At 35.5% G+C, this 13,084-nt stretch overlaps 1 protein-coding gene across 1 annotated transcript; it reads right to left on the reverse strand.

Annotated features, from left to right (window-relative positions):
• Nucleotides 1-2,204: 2,204 nt before the first annotated feature.
• On the reverse strand, nucleotides 2,205-9,031 carry LOC123913676 (pentatricopeptide repeat-containing protein At1g03560, mitochondrial). The gene is made up of 3 exons (XM_045964492.1): nucleotides 6,365-9,031; nucleotides 5,916-6,181; nucleotides 2,205-5,081 (listed from the first exon to the last, which is right to left on the reverse strand). Exon 1 carries the CDS (start codon nucleotides 8,642-8,644, stop codon nucleotides 6,719-6,721), a length of 1,926 nt encoding a protein of 641 aa, XP_045820448.1. The 5' UTR covers nucleotides 8,645-9,031; the 3' UTR covers nucleotides 2,205-5,081; nucleotides 5,916-6,181; nucleotides 6,365-6,718.
• Between the last annotated feature and the right edge of the window lie 4,053 nt (nucleotides 9,032-13,084).

Below are 13,084 nucleotides of genomic sequence, written 5' to 3' on the forward strand. Positions count from 1 at the left end.
TGATAAGTAACTGGTCCTGAATCAATAATACATACCTGAGATTTGTCATGTGATTTGGTTTGAATGGCTTATTCTGTCCGTTTGGTTTTGAGAGGGTCCATTCTAAAAGCAAAGGAAACTTAGCTTTACTTTTGTAGTGAAGTGTATCTATCACAAAAGCAAAGGAGAACACAATACACTTTTAAAATCTCACACAACACACCCTTTCTCCTTATAAACCAAACCCCCTTCAACCATCATTATTATACACGACAACAATATTTGTTCGCTAGCCCTGTTCCCTTCCCCTACCATAGTCCAATTTGTGCCTTTATATACTATACATTTGTGCCTTCAAATTTATCACCATTTTAACTACAATTTGTTTAGTTAAGTATACCATGTTTTTCATTCTTCTAGCTATTACAGCTCCATTTTCAAATTCACAGTAAACCATACCAAAAGCTTGCACGCCTAAATCAAAAACAAGCAAAGACCTTATTTTGTTTCTCTTGCAATGCCCACACACTCATCAACTCAAGTGGTCATCAAGTTCTTTTAGTCTCATTCTCGTTAAACAAATTTGTTGGGGTTGTGACACGTGATTCTTCGTTTTCAACCGTCGGATTGTCAAAACGAACTCTGGAACGAGTGATATAGCGTGTGCACTGTAGCTGCGAATTTAGGCTAGTATTGTGCTTGGAAGGAAATCGACTAAGGTAAGGGATTTTTCCCCATACACTCATGCTACATAGGACTATGTTGTGAGATGATAGTAGAGTCTTTGTCACTTAAAACAAACCAAAGGAAGCAACTTAATAAATAAATAATATTAGGTGATGTAATAACCCGAAAAGAAAGAAAAGAGGGGTAAGGAATTAACCCGTTCGGTTCTTAAATTATAGTGTTATCTATCGTTGTATAATTACTTTTATATACTGTTTGCTTGTATGTTATATGGGAACTGTATCATATGAAATGCAATGCGACTAAGACAACCCTATATAAAAACTCTAATGATCCGGATAATAAAACTCATACCAATGAGAAAACCAGCCACACAGGCTAAAAGTCAAACCATCCACAAAGGCTCCAAGCCACAAAGGCTAAAGTCAAACCAACCACAAAGACTACCTATATTGACTCTGTTATACACATCCTATATGATTCATGAAACTTCACTTCCTTAACAACACCAACCTGACCAATGAAGTCTTCCCTATATTTATATTTCCCTTAGTTATACCAAATAAGTAATGAAACCAGTGCACCAACTTAATCATCCACGAAATCAAACAGCATATTTCAAATGGTTAAATTTTATATATATATATATATATATATATATATATATATATATATATATATATATATATATATATATATATATATATATAGCTTGTACCACGAAGCAATCAACACAAACTTGGAAATAGGGTTGGAAACAGGCTGGCCTACGATTTTTCTTCAGGCCTGAGCCTGGCCTATCAAATGTTATTTATTTTGGCTTGGCCTGAGCCTTTTTAAAGTCTGGTCTGGCTTTGTAGCCTATTTAAAAGTTTGTGTTACATAAAGGTCTCTATATAGTCTTTTTAAATAGGCTAAATAGGTCTTAAAAGCCTATTTCACATTTAAATTTTTATAATTTCTTCAACATTAAGAAAAAGCTAATAAAATGATTAGCACAATAATTAAAAGTTAATAAAATAACAAATATGATTAAATAATAATATCTTTTTTCTTTGGCAAAAAAAAATATAAATAATAATATTATATAAATAATAATTAAATATAAACAGGTCGGCCTATCAGACTTTGAAGTTGTGACTCGAAAGCAGATTTTGTGCAGAATTTTGGAGGACATACCTTCACTAAAACGGTAATTAATCTATTTTTGTAACTCCAAATTTAGTGGGGTTTGATTCTGTGGAAAGATAACTCGATTACGGTCATTTCGATATCCGTTTGGTGAATTATTGATCCAAATTGAATTGTGTGCGAAGCTTTGAAGTTGTAACTCGAAAGCAGAATTTTAGGGGGGGCAAAATCCAAAAAATTATAAAACCGGGGGGGTAAAAGTCCGCGTTTTAAAACAGGGGGAAATTCCGATTTAATCAAAACAGGGGGGCAAAACTGCATTTAAGCCTATATTAAAATAATTTTCCCGGGTCTTACACCTTATTTCCAACCCTTCCGGTTTCGCGGCGTGGTGGACGGCACGGGGAGGCATAACCAATTAGATTGTGGAAAAGGCAATGGCATATACCGGGACCTATGTCCCGGTCAAGCTGTTTCCGAATTTTATAGCCTAGGGCAAGCTGTTTCTGGATTTTATAGTTCAGATCTTTACCAAGATTATGAACTATATAATATCACCAGTCTAATGTGCTTCATATTTGTTGTTGCCATAATTTCATTAAACATGTGGGTTTAAGATTTTTAAGATTTGTAATGGTTTTATCTTTAGTGTCCCATGGCCTGCCTTTGCATTTCCATGGTCGTCGTACCAGAAATGTCCTTGTATTGCTATGCAATAGCCTTAGTGCATCTATTATCCTTTAGATTTGGTGTAGGAGTCCTGGTAACATAGTTTAGAGTCTCTAATAACCTGTTGTATTAGTTTCAAAGATGTATTAATTGGACGTCTAAAGAGTATGTACGGGTGTATGATATGTAATCAAATTGAAAAGTGAAAAGTATTTAGTTCATAAATAAATGAATAGCAATGCTCCATTGAAATGTACCAAAAAAAAAAAAAAAATGCTCCATTGACACAATCCTACCGCTTTGTGATTTACTTTGTTTAGTCATCTTTATGCTATTTGGTTTGTTAAATATGATAACCATTATGCATCAGATATTGGGATGATTGTTTAGCCAATTTACAATATATGAAGATTTCACACTTTTCCTAATCTTTAGCTCCAAAGAGAACTTAACACAGAGGGTTGCCAAAGAGAACTTAACACAGAGGGTTGCCAAAGAGAACTTAACACAGAGGGTTGCCAAAGAGAACTGAATGAAAAATGTGCATAGAAAATGAGGACTTCTCTTTATTATAACAACAATTGTGATAACAATTGTGCATCAGATATGAGGAATTCACTTTATTATATGAAAAATCTACTGTACTCTAAGAATATACATTGCTTCTTAATATTTTCAATATATCACTTCCCAGTAAGAAATGACATAGGAGAACAGTACAGTTAACAATTCTTAATTCTAAGATAGCTTCTTTTGTACGACCTGACATTGCCCATAAATAAACACGGAGATTGGAGAGATTAAAAACATATGATACAAGTTTCACAGAAGAATACCTGGGTAAAATTAACTTGATTCAAGGAGAAGGGGTGGAGGAGCAGAATGGATTAGGGATAGGTTTAAATCTGATAAAGATGTTAGAGTAAGACAAACACATGAAATAAGCCACCAATTAGGAACTTATCATTATTCTAAGGGTTGAGAAAATACATCAATCAAGCAAGAAATACCATCCTGATTCATTTCGGAGCCAAGCTTGCGTGCACACCAAAGCCTCTCGTTGTGTCTGGGTTTAGCGAACTGCGAGAAGATTTTGGAGTCAAACATTGGGGTCCCAAGAACATCCCGTGCAATCATAGACAAAATTGGGTATCTTGGCATGTGGACTTTCCATCAGTTCAATATGTTAAAATCAGAATTACGAGGAAAGATCGGTTCCTCTAAATACTTGTCCAAGTCTGATGTCATCGACTGACTCTGTGATGTCTCGTGAAGGAATCTGTCGAAGCCTTTTAGTCTATCCCTGCCACCACAACTAGTGCTTGGTAAGCTACTTCCAAGCAAGGCTGGCCCTTGATCAACCATTGTTGAACAGATAGAATATGCATTAAAAAGTTCTTTGATACCGTCAGAAACTTCCTTGATACGTTCCAGAGCAGTGCTTCCATATATCAGGGAGTAGTAGTACTCGATCAACTTCATTTTAAACCAAGGGTCTAGGACTGCAGCTAAAGCTAATGCTAAACTGCATTTGTTCCAGTATCAAATTTGGCTTTCATCTTCAAAGTCACGAGACAAATAAAATTGTCGGAACTTCTGCTCCAGTCAATTAATTGAATATGAGAAGTCACAGATCTCAGGGAAGAATATTGATTGTGGGAAATCTGTTGGCTGAGATTCATAATTTCAACTAGGAGTTTTAAATATCCAGTGACAGAATTAGCCCATTCCCTCATCGGATAGAGTTGATGAGTAGGAGGGATTATGTTCTTGGAAAAATGAAAAAAACACTCCTGTATTCTAGTGCAGTTTCAAGCATGATATATGTAGAATTCCAGTGAAGTGGATTATCAAGAAATAAGGCTTTCTGAGAGTTGATCCCAACACGTTGAGATCCATCGCAGCTTGCAATGCAACCATGGCATCTTGATTCTTGAACAATGGAAATTATGAGATGTGCTGCGGGGCGTACATCAAGTATTTGTCGAGTACTTAAGAGAGGCCTTTTCTCGGAAACTCGCTCTTTGATTCGTAGAGTGATGTCATCATCAACGGAACAATCATCAAGAGTCAATGCAAATAGCTTGCAGTCAATATCCCATTCATCAAGACATTTGATATTCACTTCTGGAAGCAAGTCTTCAGTGTAAGAAGAGTCAAGTGTAAGAAAGTTCAAAATTTTCTTTTGCAATGTCCATATTTCATCAATATAATGTGCAGATAGACACAAATACGAGGCATTTTCTGTCGAAGACCACATTTCGATAGAGATTAATCCTGCCACATAATTTGTTTATATATTCTTATTTCCTCTGACCTTCATCAAAACAAATGTTTGATAGGCTGACAGTATTATCTTTTTTCATTCCATTTACTGTAAGTAGTTGAGAAACATCAAAGTTCGATCTTTTCAGACATCGCATCAATTGATTTCTTAGAAGAGTAGTTCCACTATTACTTGATCCACTAAGTCTCTTGTTACAATGCACGCAAACAGCATAACATATGTCAGCCTTTCTAATCCTTTCAAAGTGATTCCAGACAACAGATGTCAACCTTTTTGGTTTCTTAGTGCCAGAGTCATTTGATATTTCCATCGCATAGGCTTGAGTAATCTACATGACATACAAAACAAAGTAACACATCAAAACCCAAAAGAATACACAAGAAATAACTCAAGTTAAAAAAAAAAATCAATATATAAGGATTGAACAAAAGGGTAGGTGGAATTTAGTCACAAAGCCAAGTAATTATATCAACCTCCTGTGAATAATGAAGAAGGAAGAAAAACAAAGACGTAAATGGATAAAATATACTTCAAGTTCATCCCATAAAAAATAAACTACTGTATTTAGACTGGTATTTAGAACCAAGGAAGATTGTATCGTCAGGGAAATCAAGTTAACTAAACACGTCCAAAATAAAAAGACAAATAATCCACACACCATGAAGGGGGATATAGACATCAAGCAAACATAAGAAAACCAGATATCAAGAACAAATGATACAACAGTAATATCCCTGTTGTCATGGCCGCGCAACTCTACATAGCCAAAATTATCGAGCAAATCGCGACTATAACCTCAATTTAAAACCATACTAATATTTCAACAGATAAAAAAACCTACAAGTAATAATTGAACAAAAGAAACACATAATATTCCTCAATTATGGCACACAAACATTAGAAATTGAACATCAAGCTAATTTAAGGAACAAATAAATAAATTTAAAAAAAAAAAAAAACTAGGGTATGCCTGCAATTTAAAACCAGGAATTTAATAGGTTCATTACAAATTTTCAATCTACAAAAAAAAAAGTTTCCCTAAATAAGATAACAGAATAACCAACTATTGCAATTTAAAAAAGTGTTTCAGTAGTTGTTGCAAATTTAACAATGAAATGATGCAATTGCAAAAGAGAAAGTTGAATTGAAGAGAGAGTCTTACTTAGAGAGAAGGAAAACGAGGGAGGGTGGTTGGCCGGAAGAAAACTTGGGTTTGGAGAGGTAGAGATAATGTGGATTTCATCATGCTACAACTATTGTAACCTCAATTGGAATTTGGAAGTTAAAGCAACGTGCTACACTCCATATGTTAGCTTGAAATGGCAGTCCTAAAAAACTATTGTATCATTGCACGAGTCAGCAACCATCCAATTACTACATAAATTCTCCAAAGTTGTCACAGGGCATGAGAATTACTAAAGCAACCAACTGGTTCAAAAGACAGATTGCAAGTTAACAACTTAGCATGAATTCTTCAAGCTAAGAACACAGTCATTTATGGTTAATTTAAAAGTTAATCATAATCTATGAATTCTTCAAGCTAAAAACACAATCATTTCGTTCAAATTCAATATGGGCAAAATCACATGGGAACTAGTAAGAAAGACATACCGATATATTCATGTCAACATATCCCAACATTTTCACGACTCCTGCGTCTGAGACACGGTACATAATCAATCAAGCTACAGCATACGAGGTTTATTTTAGAATGACAATAATTGTACAACATTAGGAATGATCACATCATTCAGACAAGTACAGTATGGCTTTCTTATTTATCTGTATTTTGGTGAGACCAGCCCCAATGGTTTGACCGACTCCAAGCAACTATAAGTTATTATTACTTCCATTCTTGTTGAGTTTATAAATAATTCCACATTTGGGGTAAATACTACATCTTGAAGTTAACTATTTACCAGTTTTCAAGTGCCACATATATCTACCTAAAATATTATAATGAATTCAACTGTCTACGAGGGTTTGAAACTTCACTCTTTTTTTAACACTCCGCATTCGTTCATACCCGATACCAATCTTGCTATGCATCAACTTGATAGCCAAATCAGCATTCCCAGCTTTCCTCAATGAATGAATCATCACAGTCCTAATCTTCCCAGGTATTTCTCTACCTCTATCCACAATTCCATCGGCCAACTTACAAGCCTCCTTCACGCGACCGGCTTTACACAGCGCTCCAATCATATCTTCATAAGCCGTTTCAAGAACAACCCCCATCGGTGCAAGCTCATCCAACACTTTACAAGCCCTTGCAACCTTCCCCGAAAGACACAGTCCAATCGAAAGAGCCCTGAAACAAGCAACATTCGGTGTTATCCCTTTATCAATCATCAAATCCCACATCTTCAACGCCTCTTCATTCTTATGCACCCTAAAAAGCTCACTGATAAGTATGGTAAACGTGTACACAGTCTGCTCACAACCATCGTGCTCCATCCTCTTAAACAACCCAAGAGCATCATCTATCCTCCCACACTTACACAGTCCATCGATAAGTGCATTGTAGCAATACGAATCCGGGGGACATCCCTGCTCAGCCATTTCATCAAACACCTTCTGAGCTTCATCAACCCTCCCTGCCTTTCCAAGTCCATCAATCAAACTCGAATAAAACACAGCATTGACAACAACAGCATTCTCAATACAAAAGTGAAAATAACCCAAAGCTTCCTCCACTCTCCCACTCTTACACAACCCATTAACAATAGCGCCATAAGTAACCTCATCAGGTTCAATCCCATCCATTTTCATCCTCTCAAACAACCTCAAAGCCCCATCAGAATTCCCAGTCTTCCCATAACAATCAATCAAAGCAGTGTAAACAGCCTTATTACCCTTACAACCATTTCTAATCATATTCTCAAACAAAGCATAACCTTCTAACACCTTCCCCATCTTACAAAGCCCGCATATCACCAAACTATAACAATGAGAAGGAACTTCCAATCCTTTATCCTCCATCTCATGGTAAAGACTCAAACAAAAATCAACATCACCTTCAGCATAACAAGCCTGCATTACTGTCATATAACTAACAACATCAGGTTCCAAGTTAATTACCTCCATTTCACGAACCATATCAATCGCCTTGCGCGTTTTCCCCACTTTGCAATAACCTTTGATCAAAGTATTATAAGTAACAACATCAGGCTTTGTTCTTCCTTCCTTCATTGCGTCGAAAACACGCTCTGCAGATTCAATGAGAGAAGAACCAACGAGTCCATTAAGAAGCGAATTGTAAGTGAAAAGACTTGGTTGAATGCTTTGCTCATTCATTCCACGCCACACCAACAGAAGCTCGTTGACCAAACCGGCATTACCGAAACTTTTAATTAGAGAATTGGCAGCTGGTGGTGTAAGAGGGAGGCGGTTACGTTGAAGTTCGGCGAAAACATTTAATGCAGCGGTTGTAGTGGTTGTGGTGGGGGAGAGTAAGAGGAGGTTGATTAGCGAAACGTAGCAATCAAGGGAATGAGAATAGTTATGTTGGTTGGAAGCCCAAGTGAAAAAACGAAGGGCGGTGTGGTGGTTGTTGATGGAACGGAGAGTGTGGGCGACGAAGGAAGGGGAGAGTGTGACGAGGAATTGACGGCAGAAGGAATCGAGATTTGATTCCATTGTAGGGGAATTGTCGAGAAGGTTGAGGATTTGTGTGAACCATGGGGAAGGCTGGAGGTTTTGTTTAGAGGAAACGACGTCGGAGAGGTCGCAGAAAGGTTGGACGAGTTCTGGGGGAGGGAGGGATTGGGATTTGAAGGAGCGAAAGAATGAATGATGAGTTTGGAGGGGAAGGAGAAAGGAGAGTTGGATGTGTGTGATGGTTGAAAAAGGTTGTTTCAGTAGCAGCAGGGAGGGGATTCTTCTTCTCATCACTATGAATGAAGTCCACTCCACAATAGCGATTTATTTTCCAACTACTTAATAATAAAATATGCAATCATCAACATATAGAACATATCAAATAATTTTTCCACATTTTATACACAGAAAATCATTGGTACACTAATATTCAGAGGAGGAGTTAGGATCAGAAGAAGGATAACGGCTAGCAGTGGCAGTGATTAGGGTTCGAGAATTCTTTTGGAGATGAGAGAAATAGGGTTTAATGGAGATTTGGGGTTTCTCGATAAAAAGATAGAAAATGCAATTGAAAATGAACAAAACCTGAGTGAATACAGAGGCGGCCGAGAAGAATAAAACCTGCGACATGAAGGAGAAGGGCGGAGGTGGCGGTTCTCTCAAAATTTTCTGTATAATATTATTTAAAATTAAATATATAAATGAGCAGTATATAAAATAACTAAAATCGATAATGATAAATAATTAACATTTAAATTACTCAAAATAAACAAACAAGTGACAATACATATTAAGTTAAGTATTATCTAGAAAGGGTGAGATGGGTAGCTCAATTGGTTAAGCTAGTTGAGCTAAGAGTTAAGAAGTTTGAGGTCCAGGGTTTATATCGGAGAAGTATCCGACTTATATTTATTTATAAAAAAGTAATATTAATTGCCGATACTTCTCCGATACGTGTATCGGAAAGTATCGGACGGATATCAATATCGAGTACGTATCGGACACGAGACTTCACCATTTTTGGAGTATTGGTGCTCCACGGCATTTAATTATACTAACTATCTTTTAGGATTAAATATTTTACTGTCTAACACTTTTGTGTGGACTTACTGGGTTAGGTCTATGTCCTCAGTTTTATATATATTTCTTTTCTTTCTTTTTTAATATAATAAAGAAATATAGACAAATGATGGGGCTGAAGCCCAGTGCAGCTTTGCTCCATTTCGCATAGCTCCATTTATTCCCAATTAATTGTGTATATCTATGACATGTGGCAAACATAAAACCAAAAGCCAAGATTAAAAGGTTGAAATTAAATTTTAGTTTAATGAAAAGAGAAAAAAAATACATACACTGTTTTTCGTTCTTTTGATACAACACAAGTTTCATCATCTTCTTCCTCTCGCCATCGGTGCCACCGCCACCATTCTTTGTTCCAGCGGCGTCCCTCTCCCCTCATTGCTGGTACAACATAAGTTTTGTCTCTCCTTTTTCCTTCTCGCCATCGTCGCCCTCTCTATTTTTTCAATCACCATCGCCGCCTGTACGCTTCATCAACGGTGCTTTATATTTTAAATCTCTTTTGTCACCCTATTAAACTCAATTTTTCTATTTACACCGCACTATTGTTTTCTGCTTTTGATCAACTTTAGTCATCTACTCTTCTTTATTGGGGAAGTGGGTTGTTCTCAAATTTGTTAAAGTTGTTCTTAACTGGGTTGAAAGACAAATTGGAGAGAAAGAGTGGTGGCGTCGGCGACAAGAGGGAGATGCGTTATGTTGTTGTACGATGAGAGGAAGATCGTTTCTCTGCTTTCTTTTATTTTTTATTAAAATTAATTAATTCTCAATTTTTTAATCTCAACCCTTGAAAACAAACTTTGTCACATGTCATAGATCTACGCAATGAATTGGGAATGAATGGAGCTATGCGAAATGGAGCAAAGCTGCACTCGCTGAAGCCTGTTTTGTCCCCTAATGTCTAGATGTTCTTCGCCTTGTTAAAAAAAAAAAACATAACCATTTCCAAAGGTTACCAAATATATATATATAAATCCAAATTAACCAAACTACAGCCATGTCCAAAAACAAACAAACAAAAATTATCCAAAATAAATAAAGAGTAAAGCGCCAAAATTATCCAAAATCTGTAACATCAAAAACTTTAGTTACAACGTCCTTAATTGTCATAAGGACGTCATGTTTATCAGGATATTCTGCCCAAGGCAATTTCCCATCATAAACTGATACATAAAGAACTTTAGCTCTTTCCACAATATCTATGGGAAGTTCTTCCCTCGTGGTAGTTTCCAAAGATAGATTTTAGCTGCATTTTTTGTCGATCAACTTCAAAGTCGAGACTGCTTTGCCATTTTTGCAGTTTGTGCCATTGATTTCGCCACAACAGTCTTCAACTTCAGTTGCAAGGTAAATACTTAGGGACGGATCCCGGGGGGGGGGGGGGGCAGACATTGGTCAAGGCCACCATCCCCTCATATATATAAACAATATATATTATTAAGTCTCAATTATTTGTCAACAATACATTAGTTTTGTAAATTAATATTATAATATGGTAAAAAAACATGCATAAAAAATAGTAGATATATACGGGAAGAGTAAACAATTATTTGTTTCTTAAACATATGAGATGTTATCAATACAATGTATTGAAATTACAAAAAAAAAAAAAATGTTTCTATTATTAGTAATTTTTTGGACAAATTGACTAACAAAAAACATATTTGAGGATCAAAAATTTATATATAAGAATGAAAATTTCCAGCATAATTATCTTCCGTTTAATTTTTTTGTTTGAAATAGCAAATTTTTAATTAAAGAGTGAATTAGGCACAACGAGTGCTAATTCACTACAAAAACAATTTTGATACAAGTACAACACGATACAATGTTATAGTCCACCCTTTTCGCAAAGATCTAACTCTATATTAATATTGAGCCGCCAAAACTATACTAGCAAGTTACATAAGTTCATTATGTGACAGAAACAAAGCAGTACATTTAAGTCATGCTAATACAAGATAACAATTCAAGATAAACACTGCTGCAGATTTAATACACAATGCAGCAGAAAATCAAGATATTGGTCCTCACGTAATGCCACTAGGTATCTCTCGAGCTTCAGAAGCAAAAACCGCTCCCAACCCAAGAAAATCGGGCAATGACAGTAAGAGATAAAACCAAAACATACTATTTTGACAATATGTTTGCTCACATCAGCTCCTTTGCTGCTTCTCTCGATACTTGTACTGTTAGAATTTCATGCGCCAACAATTTCATAGCTTCTGTTTTGCATGATTTTTTGTGGGTTTCGACCATAATACAATTTCTAATTATTTTAAACATAAAATAATCAAGTATAAAAATTCATGAAACCATTAAACAATGTTTTTTCTTTGATTTTTCCCTCTACAAAATTGTTGAAAAAACACGAAATTTATGGCATTAGATTCGTAAAATGAAGCTTTACTAAAGTCATTTAAGTGTTCACTTCAATTTGTTGAAAATTAAGATTCAAAAAACTGACAAATAAAACAACGAAAATGAAGAATATTTTAGTTTAGTTAAACAAAATGAAGAAGATCATTTGAAAACTTGAAGAAGAAGAAGAAGAAGAAGAAGAAGAAGAAGAAGAAGAAGAAGAAGAAGAAGAAGAAGAAGAAGAAGAAGAAGAAGAAGAAGAAGAAGAAGAAGAAGAAGAAGAAGAAGAAGAAGAAGAAGAAGAAGAAGAAGAAGAAGAAGAAGAAGAAGAAGAAGAAGAAGAAGAAGAAGAAGAAGAAGAAGAAGAAGAAGAAGAAGAAGAAGAAGAAGAAGAAGAAGAAGAAGAAGAAGAAGAAGAAGAAGAAGAAGAAGAAGAAGAAGAAGAAGAAGAAGAAGAAGAAGAAGAAGAAGAAGAAGAAGAAGAAGAAGAAGAAGTTGTCACATTTCATGCAATGGGTAGACAAGTTGTCACATTTTGGCTAATGGTGATGTTTATCGTTAATCTTGATTGATTTTAATAACATATCAAACAATTTTAGATGTTTGTAAATTTTAACATACACAATTTATATGATTTAAACTTTCAATCCAACAGTATATTTTGTAATAAAAAAATTGTTAAAGCGTTATTAAGCGGTGTAACATTACTCAAATGTTACCCCGATGTAATTTGATCTCCCCTCATGCTTTGGTGGACATGCACTGATGACAACGTAAAATTGATTTACACAACTATCCAATAAGAAACCATCAATTCTCCATGTAATACAAGTAAGTTTAAAATATTCATGTGATATAGCGGAATACAATATGCTGGTTAGATACCGTTGGTAAACACGTTCTTTTGCTCCCTAGCAACTTTGTTGCATTTATGGGAAATTGTTTGAATGGTCGAATAACCCACCAGAGTAACAACACTCAAGAAGTAAAACTAAACTTACTTCAGGAGAAATAAAACTTCACGACCGTAAAAAATCTTTGGGAGTGATCTATGGGATCGATCTATGGATCCTTGCCCTGAAAAATAAAACATCAACTCATCGCCACTTTTAGAATTGGTGATCATTCCTCAGAGACGTTGTAACACGGTGAAATGGTTGACGGTGGGTTCATAAAAATCTGATACCAAATCAATGTTTTTAATGTTGTACCCTAAATGATCTACCATAATCTGTCTAAAAGATAAAGCATCTTTAAACCCATTATTCAAGTGAAGTTTTGGTTTCAAGT

The sequence above is a fragment of the Trifolium pratense genome, linkage group LG3 (assembly GCF_020283565.1).
Source record: "Trifolium pratense cultivar HEN17-A07 linkage group LG3, ARS_RC_1.1, whole genome shotgun sequence".
Classification (NCBI taxonomy): domain Eukaryota; kingdom Viridiplantae; phylum Streptophyta; class Magnoliopsida; order Fabales; family Fabaceae; genus Trifolium; species Trifolium pratense.

Coding starts and splice junctions, on each gene's coding strand:
- LOC123913676 (XM_045964492.1), bottom strand. CDS start 8,644: ATGAGAAGAAGAATCCCCTCCCTGCTGCTACTGAAACAACCTTTTTCA.